Source organism: Mercenaria mercenaria, chromosome 8 (assembly GCF_021730395.1).
Source record: "Mercenaria mercenaria strain notata chromosome 8, MADL_Memer_1, whole genome shotgun sequence".
NCBI classification, from domain to species: domain Eukaryota; kingdom Metazoa; phylum Mollusca; class Bivalvia; order Venerida; family Veneridae; genus Mercenaria; species Mercenaria mercenaria.
Window position 1 is genome coordinate 3,694,871 of NC_069368.1, and position 15,796 is coordinate 3,710,666.

Consider the following 15,796-nt stretch of genomic DNA (forward strand, 5'->3'; position numbering starts at 1 on the left):
CATGGGTTGTTATTGAAGCAGATAAAGTAGTGACCGATATATTGTATTCCTTAATATTATACATGTACAATGAACCTTGACATTTATCTATAACTGTTTGGTTAGAACGTTCTAAATTTTATACATCTGTAAACTCCTCCCTTATCAATAAATATACCTTAAACCGAGCTTAAGACTGTATCAAGATACCTGCTGTACTACTAATCCAGTGAGGTGCAAATGAAAATTACTAGATTAAATAATTCTTAGTTATGATTGCAAAACAAATAAGCAGGATTATATAACATTGCAGTAGGATTTACAGAGCATGGTGTAGAAATTGTGATACACATGCATTCAGATAGAAAAAAAGTGGAAGTTTTTCGAGATTTGAACATTTTTTTTAACTGATCATGTTGGCACTGGTGGTTGGAGGTCTAGGGATGACTGGTGTCCTGTATTTATTGCTAAATCTCTGGTGGCCTGGCTGGTACCTTGACTGGTATTATCGACGTAACAACATCAAAGTTGCCAACGGTATTGTTAATGCTTTGTCAAAAGGAAAATTTTTGATTGATATATTTGAAGATTTTGCAAAGGCTACTCCAAAGAAACCATTTATTATTTATAATGATGAGAAGTTAAGCTATGAGTACATTGACAAGAAAGCAAACCAAGCGGGTCGGGCGGCTATGGAAATTGGAATCAAGCCGGGTTCAGTTGTTGCCATCATGATGTATAACGAGCCTGGAATTGTGTGGTCATATCTAGGTGAGAAATTTCTGCTCCTTGTTTTACAATATAAGTTTGAATTTTATGTTTCTTAAAATCTCAACAAGCTGAATTTCTGTTAAGATAGGAAATAACATAGCATTTTTGCTGACCATAAATAACGTGCTCTATGCAAAGTTTATTGTACTAATTGAAGTTTTGTGTTTTTTCAACTATTACTAAATGATAGTGAAATCTTTACAGGCAGTGTAGCTTGTGACATCTAACTTATAAAATCAAACACCTGCGAATATTAAGTAAGTCTCCAACAGTACATGAACATTAAAGTAAAAAGATTTACATGTATTATTTCAGGGTTCATGAACTTATTAGGAGATTTACATGCATTATTTCAGGGTTCATGAACTTATTAGGAGATTTACATGCATTATTTCAGGGTTCATGAACTTATTACGAGATTTACATGCATTATTTCAGGGTTCATGAACTTATTACAAGATTTACATGCATTATTGCAGGGTTAATGAACTTATTACGAGATTTACATGCATTATTTCAGGGTTAATGAACTTATTACGAGATTTACATGCATTATTTCAGGGTTAATGAACTTATTAGGAGATTTACATGCATTATGACAGGGTTAATGAACTTATTAGGAGATTTACATGCATTATTTCAGGGTTCATGAACTTATTACGAGATTTACATGCATTATTTCAGGGTTCATGAACTTATTACGAGATTTACATGCATTATTTCAGGGTTAATGAACTTATTAGGAGATTTACATGCATTATGACAGGGTTCATGAATTACAAGTAGATTCACATATATTACTTTAGGGTACAAGAACATATTAGATTTTTTTTCATTTTATGACTACTAGAAGATTTATATGACGTCATCTCGGGGTACATGAAAATATTATATTTACTTTTATTATTTCAGGGTACATAAAAGTTGTATTAGATTTACTTGTATTATTTGAGGGTTCATGAATGTATTAGATTTACATGTATTATTTCAGGGTTTACTTGTGTATTATTTCAGGGTTCATGAAAGTTGGGTACCAGATTGCTTTCATCAATTTCAACCTGAGAGCCCATTCTCTGTCCCATTCTGTAAAAGCAAGTGGAGCAAAGACACTCATTATTGGAGAAGGTATGTGGAACACACATTGCACAATTTAACAATTATATACTGTATCAAGAGCTGACCAATTTCTGGACAGCAACGCTCTCATTCTTCTTAGGTTTGATATAGCAAGTTCATGGAACATTCATCCTTGTTTGGCAAAGCAATGGACCAACGATAATACAAACTGATGGACACTGGACAAACCTATAGTCTCTCAAATGGGTTTTCCAACATATAAGAGACTAAAAGAAGTGCTATGATTTACAAGAATGCTGCAAAAACAATGAGATCATAGTTGAATGTGAGAAACATTTCTATAAATGCAAGTTAACCCTTACCCTGCTAAATTTCTATAATGAGCTTGTCCATCTTTCAATTTGGACAGTACCATTAACTGTTAAAAGGAGTGCTTACGAAAGAGATACTGACTGAATGGCGAACAGTGCAAAATATGATCGGACTGCATGGATGTGCAGGCTGATCATGATTTACACTGGTCGCAAAGGCGGAATTAATCGTGTCCAGCATGTTAGGTGTTAACAGTTGAGAGGCAAAGGTTATCCTATGATTTGATTCTGATCTCATCTTCCCTGTGTTTTAAATAATGTGTGTCTGTAAAATGCCTTGAATGTTCATTTTCCGCTTTTATATCTTTTTAGGTGATGGTCTTATTGAAGCAGTAATGGACATATTACCAGAAATTCCAGATGTTACAGTGTACGTACGAGGTAAAACTGGCGAGGAAAAACCACCATCATTTATATCGTTTGACCTTGTAATGTCAAGAATGAGTACTGATCATATTGACAAGTCTGTAAGGAAACATGTGCTGCCATTTACACCAAATGTATATATCTATACATCAGGAACAACAGGTAATTTCTTTAAACAGTCATTTTGTTTTTCTAAGGACATGTGTTTGTCACTGAAGACAGTTCAGTTGACAGAATTCAAGGGGATGGGTAGAACTTGAGAAATAAAAGAGTCGTAACATTTTAAGGGATCCAAGGTATTCTCACTCGATAAGCATCTAGAAAAATAAGTTTTTTTTAGATGACATGAAAACGAAAATCTTTGAGAATCTTCTTCAAGGCCTAGGGCTTAGGAATTTGGTATGTAGTATTACATAGAGAGTTTCTACCAAGTTTGTTCATTTGAGTCAGGTGAGTGATATAGGGCCATCATGTCCCCTTGATTTTATTGTTTCTGAAAACACCTGGACATGCCAAGGGTGTGTTCCTGTGTTTAAATTACTGGAATTATATTTAAAAGGTAACTGACTTATGCTAATTGAGAAGTTTCAATGAAAACTTTAAATTAAATGAAAATGTATCCTTTGTCTGTATGTTGACTGCTTCTGCCTAAATTATGTAATGTCACCGGTAGGGTAGACTGCCTGTTTTTTCACCAGGAGGTCACAGGGTCAAATCCTGAGAGCCTAACTTAACTGTCGTCTTCATAATTACGTGCCTGTTTTGATTAACAGTCATTGAGCATAGTGACACAAGTTGTAATACAATGTTTATATCATTCAAATATTGTTGCAGCACTGATGTATTCTAACCTGTCAATTTTATTGTTTTAAGTTGTGAATATTTAGGTACAGACTGCAACATGTTCCAAGTTTTTCAGGTACTATTATTATGCCAAGGGCACAATATGCTATATTCATGTTGATTGATGTTAATTGCATTACAGTCAAACTTTGATAATTCATACACCACCCTTCTCTCGAACTTGTCGTTAGGTCCCGAAGAAATCCCTGCATAATGAATTTTGTTCGCTAACTCGAACAACCGATCACTTGAACAAATTTTGCTGGTCCCGTCAAGTTTGAGTTAACAAAGTTTGACTGTATTTTTAATACATTGATGTGATAGTTTTACACACAGGTATTTGGTAAACACTAACAGGAACCACATTGTTACTGTTCGTAGTTAAAAACTTACTATATCAGTTTGGGCACAAAATGGTCATTCATGTATTTTAATGGCACAATTAAAATGATCTATCAATAAAAACTATTTAATTAATAAGTAATTCTGATAAAACTGAAACTTAATTTGTTTTAAATCTGTCCTGAAAGTGACTAGAACAGCAATTATATGGGCATCCATATAAACTGATGTATTTAAAAACAGACCTTAACCCTTATCATGCTGAACATGATTAATTCTGCCTTTGCAACCAGTGTAGATCATGATCAGCCTGCACATCTGTGCAGTCTGATCATAATCTGCACTGTTCCCAAATCAGTCAGTATCTTTTTGGTATACCCCCATTTTAACAGTTAATGGTACTTTAAAATTGAAAGATGGACAAATTCATTATAGAAATTTAGCAGGGTAAGGGTTAATCACAATTTATGATATGTGTGACAGGATATCCAAAGCCCGCAGTCAGAAACCATCGTAGCTGTGTAGGGTCAGGCCATCGTTACTTCCACGGAATGACCAAGGACGATATACTGTATCAGACGTTACCACTTTATCATTCAGCCGCTTAACTGGTCGGCTTTGGAAAAGTTCTTACTAGTGGTATTTGAAACTGAACTGAGTTGGGGATAAAAGTGCTTTATGGTAATTTTTTGTGATTCAAAAACAAAATATTACAATAAAATTTTTAGTAATTGATGCATCTTTTAGTCTTTCAATATAAAATTCATTATATACCATAAAGTACTTTTTCAGAATCATGTGTGTAAATAATATTCAAGAAGTGCTTGTGAAACTATTATAAATGCTTATGAATACATTACTGTGAAATCATTAATATTCATGGGGGACAATTTTTCATGCATTTTATGGTTAGGTCAATCCGCAAAATTAAATCTGGATGAAAAATTAAATTCTAATTCAGTTTATCTAAAAAAAATGGAATCCACAAATTTATGTCCCAAATAACACTTTTTTTTTCCAAAACCATAAAATGTCATACCCACAAAATTAAATGATTTCATAACTTTTCTTGTGGGAGCAAATGCACTTTTGCACGATACATTTCAAAGGATTTCATCAACAAATTTTTCACTACTTTCAGACACTGGGGCATAGTTAGGACATAGTTGAAGCCATTATCAAAAGAGCTTTTTGTTCAGAAAAGTATTTTAGCAATTTTTATAACAAGTTCATCCATTTTCAATGGGCATAGAATGCTTATCTATGCTGTTTAGTCATAAGCAAAAGTGCCATTTGACCAAGTTGATAGCTTTTTAATCTGTTGTATGATCCCACTACTTTAGCTTCAAGTACTACTGATGTAAGTATCGCAAGGAATGTGACTAAAATGACCAATGTATCAAAAATGGTATGCTTGCTGGATTTTGAGGGGTGGGGGCACGTGTGGGCTTAGATCTGTCCTTTGGACAATTCTGGAAGTATTATTTTTGTAAGCTGCAGTCTGTGAGTAATAGAAAAGGGAAAAGCAAAGTGGTCTGATTGGACATTACATACTATTTATGGATAATGCTTTACATTGTGTAAGTTAACATACACCGACTTGTTGATAAACCAGAAGAAGAAGAATGACTCTTTTTCAATCTTGTGAATATAGAATCTTGCAAACAAACACAAAATTTCAGTTACCTTGCAAAAATATGTGCTTGTACAGTTCTGTTGTTCATGCTTTTTTGTCACAACAGTAACTTTGACGTGCATGAAGCAATCTCTTTTATTTGGCATGAATGGTAACCTCAATGATACAGCATTATGCAAAGACCCCAAAGGCCCTACCTCAAAGGTCAAGGTGATACTTAAGGGTCACATCATTTCAGTCAGCAATCTTATTTTAATTTAGCATCAATGTTTGCTTCAGTAAGATGGAGTCTAGTTTATAAATCCCCTACATCAAGGGTCAGTGTCATACTTAGGGGTCAGCAGTCATTTGCAGCCTTTCTGGGCTATAACCTGTGACATGCATAGCACAATCTTATTTTTGGGGGACATGCAGGTCAAAGTCACACTAGGGGGATCAAAGGTCATATAAAATCTTGTCTATGCACTGATCATAACTTCAACATGCATTTAGCAATTTTTTTGCAGATAAATAATTCTACTGGTGTAACAAAGTATTGCTATCTCATAGGTCAAGGCAACATGAAGGGGTTAAGGGTCATGTCAGATCTCGTCAGTGTGTAACTTCGACTTGTATTAGATTCTGTTTAGCTGGAATGTTTCAGTCATTAAGGCAGTGTGTCAATAAATAATAGACTCAATATATTGTTGCCTTTGTAGCATCAACATTAATTTTATTGCAGTTTTTATCCAGCAGGATTGAAGAGAATGTGCAGCAAAATTTAGATTACAAAATTTTTGTATGCTATATACATGTAGACCCAGTGTATCCAAGTGCTTTTATATATATTCAGGTCTCCCTAAGCCAGCTATTGTTCCACATGTTCGCTGTTTAGCAGCTGGCTGTTCCTTTAATGTATTTGGTATGACTGCAGACGACATCATTTATGAGCCGCTACCTATGTATCATTCTGCTGCACTTCTGGTCGGTTTCGGAAATACTGTTACAAAAGGTTAGGCGCATAATTTCAAAATTGCAAGTTAATCCCTGTAGAAGAATTTTGATTCTCAAGATATTAATCAAGTTAGAGTTATACATTTCATTCAAGGGCATCATATGTATTGTTTTAGAAAAACAGCAGTATATCTTTAAGTCAGACTCCAATAGTAATTGTTGTGGTCTGGTTGGATGATCACATTCAAAGCTTATTAAGTTACAAGTTAAGTAACTTCATTTTATCCTACTTGCAGTACCTGTTTGTTAAAAGGCACCTATCAAAACACTTCTGATAAACAGTAAATCTAGTATATAATTATACTTTGTTTCTGGGTGCTGTATTAGAGTCATGCATGTCCATTGGTCTGTTATGCGTATTCTGTTCCATTCATATCTTCCAAACAGAAGGGAAGATTTTCATAAACCTACCGATGATTGTTTTCCTTACCAAGATGTGCAGGCCGATATTGCAACCCTAGTCACTTAGGTACAAGGTCACACTTAAAGGTCAAATAGCTTGAATTCATGTGCACTCCTTAGAGTCTCAAGAATAGATTTTCATAAAACTAGCATCATTTGTTTACATAATCAAAACAATGCAGAGCACAAGACCAGGCCGCTAAGTCCATAGTCAAATACCTTTAACTGTTAGTAAGATTTTCATAAATATTCTAAGCATCAATTATTCACCTTCCTAAGAAAAAGTGCAGAGCACATGACCCAGTCATTATGTTGAAGATCAAGGTCACACTAGTAGGTCAAATATCTTAGCTTCACCGTATGTGCAGAGCACTCGGCATGGGGTCAATGAGTCAAGGTCAAAGTTATGCTTAAAGGCCATAGATTAAATAACTTGTTACGATTTGTTTCCGCTCTTCTGAACTACTACTAAGAATTTACCATCAGTAAATATTATTGTTAACCACATCCACATGACATGAAGGGTGCACAACACAGGTCACTAGGTCCAAGGTCACACAGAGGTCAAAGATTAAATAGCTTAAATTTGTGTCTGCTCCATCTATTCTAAACCACTGGAAAAATTTTCATAAAATTAGCATCAGTAAATCTCGTGAAGATAATATGCAGAGTGTATTACCCAGGTCTCTAGGTCCATGGTCAAGGTCATACTTGAAAATGAAGGTCAAAGGTCATGATTGCAACATTCTACTTTCCATGTATCAAAGCGCTGCCTTGGGTATTAATATACCTTTAATGATACCTTTAGTTTGATTTGTTTTGAGAAATATGTAGAAGTTCTGCAGAGAAGATATTGCATGGATTTAGGAGAGCAGTGATACTCTGAAAGAATATGTGCATATTTCTCAAAGCAATGAAAATACTGACATTAATGAACTTTTTCGGTAAACAACACATGTTAAAATGGCTTCACACACACAATATGAATTTTTAGCTCACCTGTCACAAAGTGAGGTGAGCTTTTGTGATCGCGCGGTGTCCGTCGTCCGTATACGTGTGTGCGTCCGTCCGTAAACTTTTGCTCGTGACCACTCTAGAGGTCACATATTTCATTGGATCTTTATGAAAGTTGGTCAGAATGTTCATCTTGATGATATCTAGGTCAAGTTCGAAACTGGGTCACGTGCCTTCAAAAACTAGGTCAGTAGGTCTAAAAATAGAAAAACCTTGTGACCTCTCTAGAGGCCATATATTTCACAAGATCTTCATGAAAATTGGTCAGAATGTTCACCTTGATGATATCTAGGTCAAGTTCAAAACTGGGTCAAGTGCCATCAAAAACTAGGTCAGTAGGGCTAAAAATAGAAAAACCTTGTGACCTCTCTAGAGGCCATATATTTCACAAGATCTTCATGAAAATTGGTCAGAACGTTCATCTTGATGATATCTAGGTCAAGTTCGAAACTGGGTCACGTGCCATCAAAAACTAGGTCAGTAGGTCAAATAATAGAAAAACCTTGTGACCTCTCTAAAGTCCATATTTTTCATGGGATCTGTATAAAAGTTGGTCAGATTGTTCATCTTGATGATATCTAGGTCAACTTTGAAACTGGGTCACGTGCGGTCAAAAACTAGGTCAGTAGGTCTAAAAATAGAAAAACCTTGTGACCTCTCTAGAGGCCATATATTTCACAAGATCTTCATGAAAATTAGTCAGAACGTTCACCTTGATGATATCTAGGTCAGATTCGAAACTGGGTCATGTGCCATCAAAAACTAGGTCAGTAGGTCAAATAATAGAAAAACCTTGTGACCTCTCTAAAGGCCATATTTTTCATGGGATCTGTATGAAAGTTGGTCTGAATGTTCGTCTTGATGATATCTAGGTCAAGTTCGAAACTGGGTCACGTGCCATCAAAAACTAGGTCAGTAGGCCAAATAATAGAAAAACCTTGTGACCTCTCTAAAGGCCATATTTTTCATGGGATCTGTATGAAAATTAGTCTGAATGTTCATCTTGATGATATCTAGGTCAAGTTCGAAACAGGGTCATGTGCGGACAAAAACTAGGTCAGCAGGTCTAAAAATAGAAAAACCTTGTGACCTCTCTAGAGGCCATACTTGTGAATGGATTTCCATTAAAATTGGTCAGAATGTTCACCTTGATGATATCTAGGTCAAGTTTGAAACTGGGTCACGTGCCTTAAAAAACTAGGTCAGTAGGTCAAATAATAGAAAAACCTTGTGACCTCTCTAGAGGCCATACTTTTCATGGGATCTGTATGAAAGTTGGTCTGAATGTTCATCTTGATGATATCTAGGTCAAGTTTGAAACTGGGTCAACTGCGGTCAAAAACTAGGTCAGTAGGTCTAAAATTATTAAACTCTTTTGACCTCTCTAGAGGCCATATTTTTCAATGGATCTTCATGAAAATTGATCTGAATGTTCACCTTGATGATGTCTAGGTCAGTTTCGAAACTGGGTCACATGCGGTCAAAAACTAGGTCAGTAGGTCTAAAATTATTAAAATCTTTTGACCTCTCTTGAGGCCATATTTTTCAATGGATCTTCATGAAAATTGATCTGAATGTTCACCTTGATGATATCTTGGTCAGTTTCGAAACTGGGTCACATGCGGTCAAAAACTAGGCCAGTAGGTATAAAAATAGAAAAACCTTGTGACCTCTCTAGAGGCCATATTTTTTATGAGATCTTCATGAAAATTAGTGAGAATGTTTACCTTGATGATATCTAGGTAAAGTTCAAAACAGGGTCACGTACCTTCGAAAACTAGGTCAATAGGTCAAATAATAGAAAAACCTTGTGACCTCTTTAGTGACCATATTTTTCAATGGATCTTTATGAAAATTGGTCAGAATTTTTATCTTGATAATATCTAGGTCAAGTTCAAAACTGGGTCACATGAGCTCAAAAACTAGGTCACTATGTCAAATAATGACGTCATACTCAAAACTGGGTCATGTGGGAAGAGGTGAGCGATTCAGGACCATCATGGTCCTCTTGTTTCATGGAGTCATCTTGATTAATTCTGTGGTATATAAGTGGAGTTTTACATAATATGTAATAAATATATATATTGCACTGCTTTATTAGATAAAGAGTTTTTTAAAATGTAAGGAAGTCTTTAAGTTGAAAGAATAATTCTATTGACATATCTTTATTAGCTTTTTTAAAGAAGAATTGTAATATATTATTCCGTACTGTTATATTTTTAAAATCTGACCATCTCTTTATTTAACTGATAGGTGCCACAATGGTTTTACGAGACAAGTTTTCAGCAACACATTTCTGGGAGGACTGTAGGAAACACGATGTTACAATTATACAATATATTGGAGAAGTCTGTAGATATCTTGTTGCTCAACCAAAGGTATTTGCGTTCGTCCAGTTAATTGCTATTTATCAGAATAAAAGATTTTTTTCTATAAATTTGAAAGAAATTTTGCAAGACAAAAGACACACAAAAGTTCTTTTGCCAAAATAACTATGTCATGGAGACATAGATATACATCTTTGGAGCATACATTTTGGGATTTCAAAGTTTTAAAGAGAAAATGAATTTAGATGTACTTATTTGATGGGACTTTATTTTTCCACTTTTCACACTAATAAAATTTGCGAAAATACTTTTTTTCAGTCCAAACTAGACGGAATACATAAGATAAAATATGCATTTGGGAATGGGCTGCGTCAAGATATCTGGGCAGAGTTTAAGAACTGGTTTAACATACCAAAGATTATAGAGTTCTATGGAGCTACAGAGTGCCCTATTGGATTATCAAACATTACAAACAAGTTAGGAGCATGTGGCCGATCATCACCATATTTGGTAATATTTCTTTTTAAGAATATGATGGATGTTTGTTATTTTCATCGTATTAAAGATAAAAATACATGACACTGTGTGCAGTATTTTCAGGAGTTGTGTAACAAGATGGAAAATTAAAGATCTGGTGTTCACACATGAAAGACGTTAAATTTTGATCTAAAACTCCTGTAAAACAAGCAAACTTTCTTTTTATTTCAGGTTTTGCAGTGGTTTTTAAGCAATTTTTGTGTATTTGACTCTTTTCAATGACAAATTATCATATATGCTTTTGTAAATCTGTAACCCTATACATTATTTCAGAGGCAGTTTACTCCATGTGCCTTTGTAAAGTTTGACCTTGAGGCACAAGCTCCACTGAGAAACAGAAATGGTTTCTGTGTACCCATTGGTCCAGGTGTGTATGCATTATACTGTACATTTAGGCATAGGCAGTTTTAAACAGCAGGTGACATATCATTATCCATTCTAATATGGCTAGCAATGCTGAAATCATCACAACTATATTGTGTTGACCTTGCATATGATATTTAGTGCCTTGATTGTATGCATTTAGAAATAGCACTTTCAAATTTGATCAATATTGTACTTGATATCGTGTTTAAACAAAATGTCACATATCATAATTGTCTTGATTAAACACACACACTGAGTGAATAATTTGCCATCATTTTGCACCCGAATGGAACTCTTTAGCAAGACGTATTACCATTTCTGGTCCTGGCATATATAAACTTGCGGGAAGAAACAGTTCTATCATATTTGGTCTAAATTTTACAATAAAAGACATACATATTGAAATCAAAATAATTTATAGCAATACTGTTTGAACAATAATACACACACCAGTTTTTATATGTCATACAAAATAATTAGCCCAACGTATAACCGCCCATCGTGTAAAAATAGTGTTAAAACAGTTTTTCTGTAATTTTTATGCCCCTGAGGCATATAGTGATTGTCCTGTCCGTCCATTCATTCGTTTGTTTGTCCGTCCGTACGAGGTTAACCAAATGGGACCGTTTCGACTAGCATCAATACCCCTTACTAGAATGACTTGATACTAATGCAGATGTAACCTGTGACCATTCCTCATCTTCACACATCACCTGACCTCAGTTTAACCTTGACCTCATTTCGGACTTAGGTTGCTTTATATGGGTCATCTCTTGGTTAACCAAATGGGACCGTTTCGTCTAGCCTCGATACCCCTTACTAGAATGACTTCATACTAATGCAGATGTAACCTGTGACCATTCCTCATCACATCACCTGACCTCAGTTTGACCTTGAACTTGACCTCGTTTTGGACTTAGGTTGCTTTGTATTGACAAGGATGCCACCGGGGGCATCAAGCGTTTATTGAACGCAGCTTCTTGTTTTCTTAGTGTTCAGAAAGCCAAGCTCACCTATTCACCATTAAACAAGGGGTTGGAAGTTGCCAGCAGTAAGTCAGAATGTAGCTATGTGACCATCATGAAATAGCAGGAACAAGGACGGATGATTCACCAACATAAATATTCTAGATCCAAATCAAGTCACTTCACTGTGACATCATTTAATATATTTGTGGGGGATTTACTTTCATAGTCGTCAACCCACACAATTTAATCCAAACTGACAAATAAAATTTTTTTCTCTATCTTGAAAAACAAGTGCTCTGGCAAAAAAGCCATTATGGCCAAAACCATGGAACTTAAAGCCAAAGAAATATAAATCATTTCACAGAATTATGTTTCAGATTTTAGCAACACTGTCAAGGTGTTCTTAAATAATTCTTTCTCTTACTGTGGACATTACATGTAATCAGTTCATTATTACACTTATAGATGAAGTAGGCCTCATGATTGTCCCACTGATAGAAGGAAAGACATCATTCCAGGGGTATCGTGGGAAGAAAGCAGATTCCGAAAAGAAGTTACTGTATGACGTGTTTCAGAAAGGAGACAAATACTTCAATACTGGGGACCTGCTTAGAGTGGATAAAGAGTATTATGTCTACTTCAGTGATAGGGTTGGCGACACATTTAGGTCAGTATAATGTCACAATCAAAGTATCCAAAGTCTGAAAGGTTAGGTGGACCTGGGTACCTACTGAGAGAAGACAGAGTACTTACTATATTTACTACAGTGAAAGGGCCGGAGACACATTTAGGTCAGTATGTCAGAATCAAAGTATTGAAATACTTAAAGGTCGGATGGACCTGGCGACTTAAGAGTACTATATTGACTTCAGTGATAGGGCTGGAGACACATTCAGGTCAGTGTAATGTTAGAGAAATGTTTTAGTAAATGTTGTCTTACATAGTAGAATACCTAGTTTAGGTGTAATTTAGAAATAATTTTATTTAACATACATGTACCATGAAACTTAATAGGATCCTAGTATTGTGTTTCTTAATAAAAGTGGAATACCTTGATTTAGCTTTGCGTTCTTTGCTTAAATGATTTGATCCTGCATTTGTGAATTTTTATGGAAATAAAATGTTTAAGCGTATGTCCTGTAATGAAAAAGTCTTGATACCTTCTATGAAATGTTTCTTACATTATTACAGATGGAAAGGAGAAAATGTATCAACAACAGAAGTGAGCAATATTCTTACGGATGTAGATTTCATACATGATGCCAACGTATATGGTGTGCTTATACCAGGTATGTCATAAATATCGCGCCACCTTACAAACTTCAAGCATTGGTAAACGTCCAGCACTGACATGTATTAACAGATAATAAAATGGTTGCAACATTGTTGTGATTGTAGAGTTCAAGTAAAGGGTTGTCATCAAGAAATAACGTGGTTCTATCTTTCCTTGTCATCACATGATACCCATTCACCAACAAACCAAATAACTAATAGTATCTTTATGCATGAGAAATATACTGGAGAAATATAAAATTTAACAAATATAAACTAGCAAAAAACTGAAATCGGCTTAAACTTAAACAACTTAATATGAATAGTGTATGGTGGGGAAGGCCGATACCATGGTATTGCATGGTTTCAGAAAAACTGTGAAATCATTATTTGTGTAGAATAATGTCAAAAAAAAAATTAAACAGTTTCGTTGTAGCTCTTTTTAGATGAGCTTCATAAAAGTTTCTGGTTACAGGTACGGATGGACGTGCAGGGATGGCAGCTTTACATTTGAATGATCAAAGTCTAACAACGTTAACTCCAGCAATGTGTGCTTCTCTATCTAAACACGTTACAGATGTACTGCCAGCCTATGCTAGACCTAAATTCATCCGAATCCAAAAAGAACTGACAATGACTTCAACATTCAAACAACAAAAAACTTCCCTTGTGAAGGAGGGGTTTGATGTAACTACAGTTACAGACCCAATTTTCTATCTCAACCCAGGAACTCATACTTACCTGCCCTTGGACCATGTAGTTTATACACAAATAATGGCAGGAAAAGTACCACTATAAGTCAAAAATAATTACTATCACAGTACAATTAGGGGTGTAACGATACGCTAGTCTCACAATAGAATACATATCATGATACAGATGCAATGATACGGTATGTATCGCGATACACATTGAGCATTTCATGTGACAAAATGAAATAGAAACAACAAAGTTCCTACACTTGGAAAGTAGATCTACTTGAAATTTTGTTTTAAAGTTATAGAAACTGTTCTGAATGATACATTTGTTTAGTTACTATCTTTAACACTGATTTTATGCAAGTTTTCATTCGCTGTTTTTACTTTTCACTATCGTGAAACAGGTCTATGATACTATATGCGTATCGCCAGACTAATGTTTCGCGATACAGTGAATTGCGATATATCGTTACACTCTTAAGTACAATACTCTGTTTGTTTATGCAGAAATAAAATATTCAAAGATGAACATACTGTATTGTCTGAACTCTTTCATGGAAGAAAACCATACAATGTCTCCTAGTTTGACAAGCACGAGTACTTCAAAATATTTTTTTTTAAGTAAATATCAACTTCTGGTTATAAATGAGAGGTAGAGGTCACTTGAAGTCTAAAGTGGTTTGAATTTAGAGTATTAAAAGTAAAGATTTCTCCTTTAAACATGGGTATCAACTCAAGTCCCCACTTGGAACTTCCAGCTGAGCCAGGTGTCATAGTTGCATCCCCAGCATATAGTCTTGATGGATTGTTGTTGGAAACCGTACCAATTTAAGAATTCACCAAGCACTGAACCCCAGTGTGGATTTCAGTAGCAACATGGGAGTGAACTATGATTGCCAGCTGTATAGCTGATGGTTGGTTGGTAGTAATGTCACTGACACAATTCCGGTATAGGCCATATGGAGACCTTTGATGTTGCACGAAAACCCTAGTGCACCTCCCTGCATAATTTCCTTACAGTCTGGCATCTGGATAGAACTGCCAACCTTCTGTATGCCAGCTGGACGGCTTCCTCCTGCAAAAAATTATACACCCACATTGCTGAAGTGCAAGTAATTTGAAGTCAGTGACCATAACCACTCAAAGGCCCCTCAAGTTGAACTAAACCACCGCACCAGTGACTCCTTTAAAAAGTAATTTTTAATCAGAATATACATCATCAAGTTTGAACCCTTCTATATACATCAACATGTACATTTTAAGTGGACTATACACATTAACATCCAGAATTTTTAAATGGAACTATATACATCATCACCTGTAGTTTTTGAACTGGACTACACATTGACATGCAGAATTTTTGTTTTGGACATCACACAAACTGTTTACAAAAAATGTATACTTCAACAAGTACTTTTTTCAAAAGGATTATACCTAAACAAGTAGATATTTCTATTTGAACTACATACATCAAGTGGATTATTTGGATCAGACTATACCTCAAAAAGTAGTGTTTTAAAAGGGAAACAATCAAAATCCCCTACACTGAAAAATGACAGGGTGTTACAAAATCCCCTTCAAACTTTTGCAGGGGGTATCATAATCCCCTCTGTGATTTTTACCTATTTCATCAAGTTCAAATACAACTATATACAATTTAAAAGTCTATTACATAAAGCACATAAATACAATGCCTTTAGCAAACATATATAATTTGGAGCACTGATATCTTTATATCTATGATGAAAATCACAGAAGGGATTATGATACCCCCTGCAAAAGTATGAAGGGGATTTTGTAACACCCAGTCATTTTTCAGTGGAGGGGATTTTGA

At 35.1% G+C, this 15,796-nt stretch overlaps 2 protein-coding genes across 2 annotated transcripts in view; one reads left to right on the forward strand and one right to left on the reverse strand.

Annotated features, from left to right (window-relative positions):
- Positions 1–6: 6 nt before the first annotated feature.
- On the forward strand, positions 7–14,495 carry LOC123523183 (long-chain fatty acid transport protein 2-like). Its single transcript, XM_045300868.2, has 10 exons — positions 7–750; positions 1,765–1,875; positions 2,511–2,726; positions 6,218–6,376; positions 10,048–10,172; positions 10,440–10,631; positions 10,932–11,025; positions 12,458–12,659; positions 13,184–13,281; positions 13,740–14,495. Exons 1-10 carry the CDS (start codon positions 393–395, stop codon positions 14,060–14,062), a joined length of 1,878 nt encoding a protein of 625 aa, XP_045156803.2. The 5' UTR covers positions 7–392; the 3' UTR covers positions 14,063–14,495.
- A 122-nt stretch (positions 14,496–14,617) lies between these two features.
- Positions 14,618–15,796, reverse strand: part of LOC123565548 (DNA mismatch repair protein Msh3-like) — a 40,718-nt gene continuing 39,539 nt past the window's right edge. The window contains exon 21 of the mRNA XM_053549255.1: positions 14,618–15,037. Within this exon, the coding sequence (XP_053405230.1) occupies positions 14,977–15,037 (61 nt within the window). The 3' untranslated portion in view covers positions 14,618–14,976. The remainder of the gene's footprint in view (positions 15,038–15,796) is intronic.

What these genes read in the sequence shown, in the direction of transcription:
- LOC123523183 (XM_045300868.2), top strand. Translation starts at nt 393, where the DNA reads ATGTTGGCACTGGTGGTTGGAGGTCTAGGGATGACTGGTGTCCTGTAT. An exon ending in CGGAAATACTGTTACAAAAG is followed by an intron (nt 6,377 to 10,047) that starts GTTAGGCGCATA and finishes TTTAACTGATAG; the next exon opens with GTGCCACAATGGTTTTACGA. An exon ending in CTGTGTACCCATTGGTCCAG is followed by an intron (nt 11,026 to 12,457) that starts GTGTGTATGCAT and finishes TTACACTTATAG; the next exon opens with ATGAAGTAGGCCTCATGATT.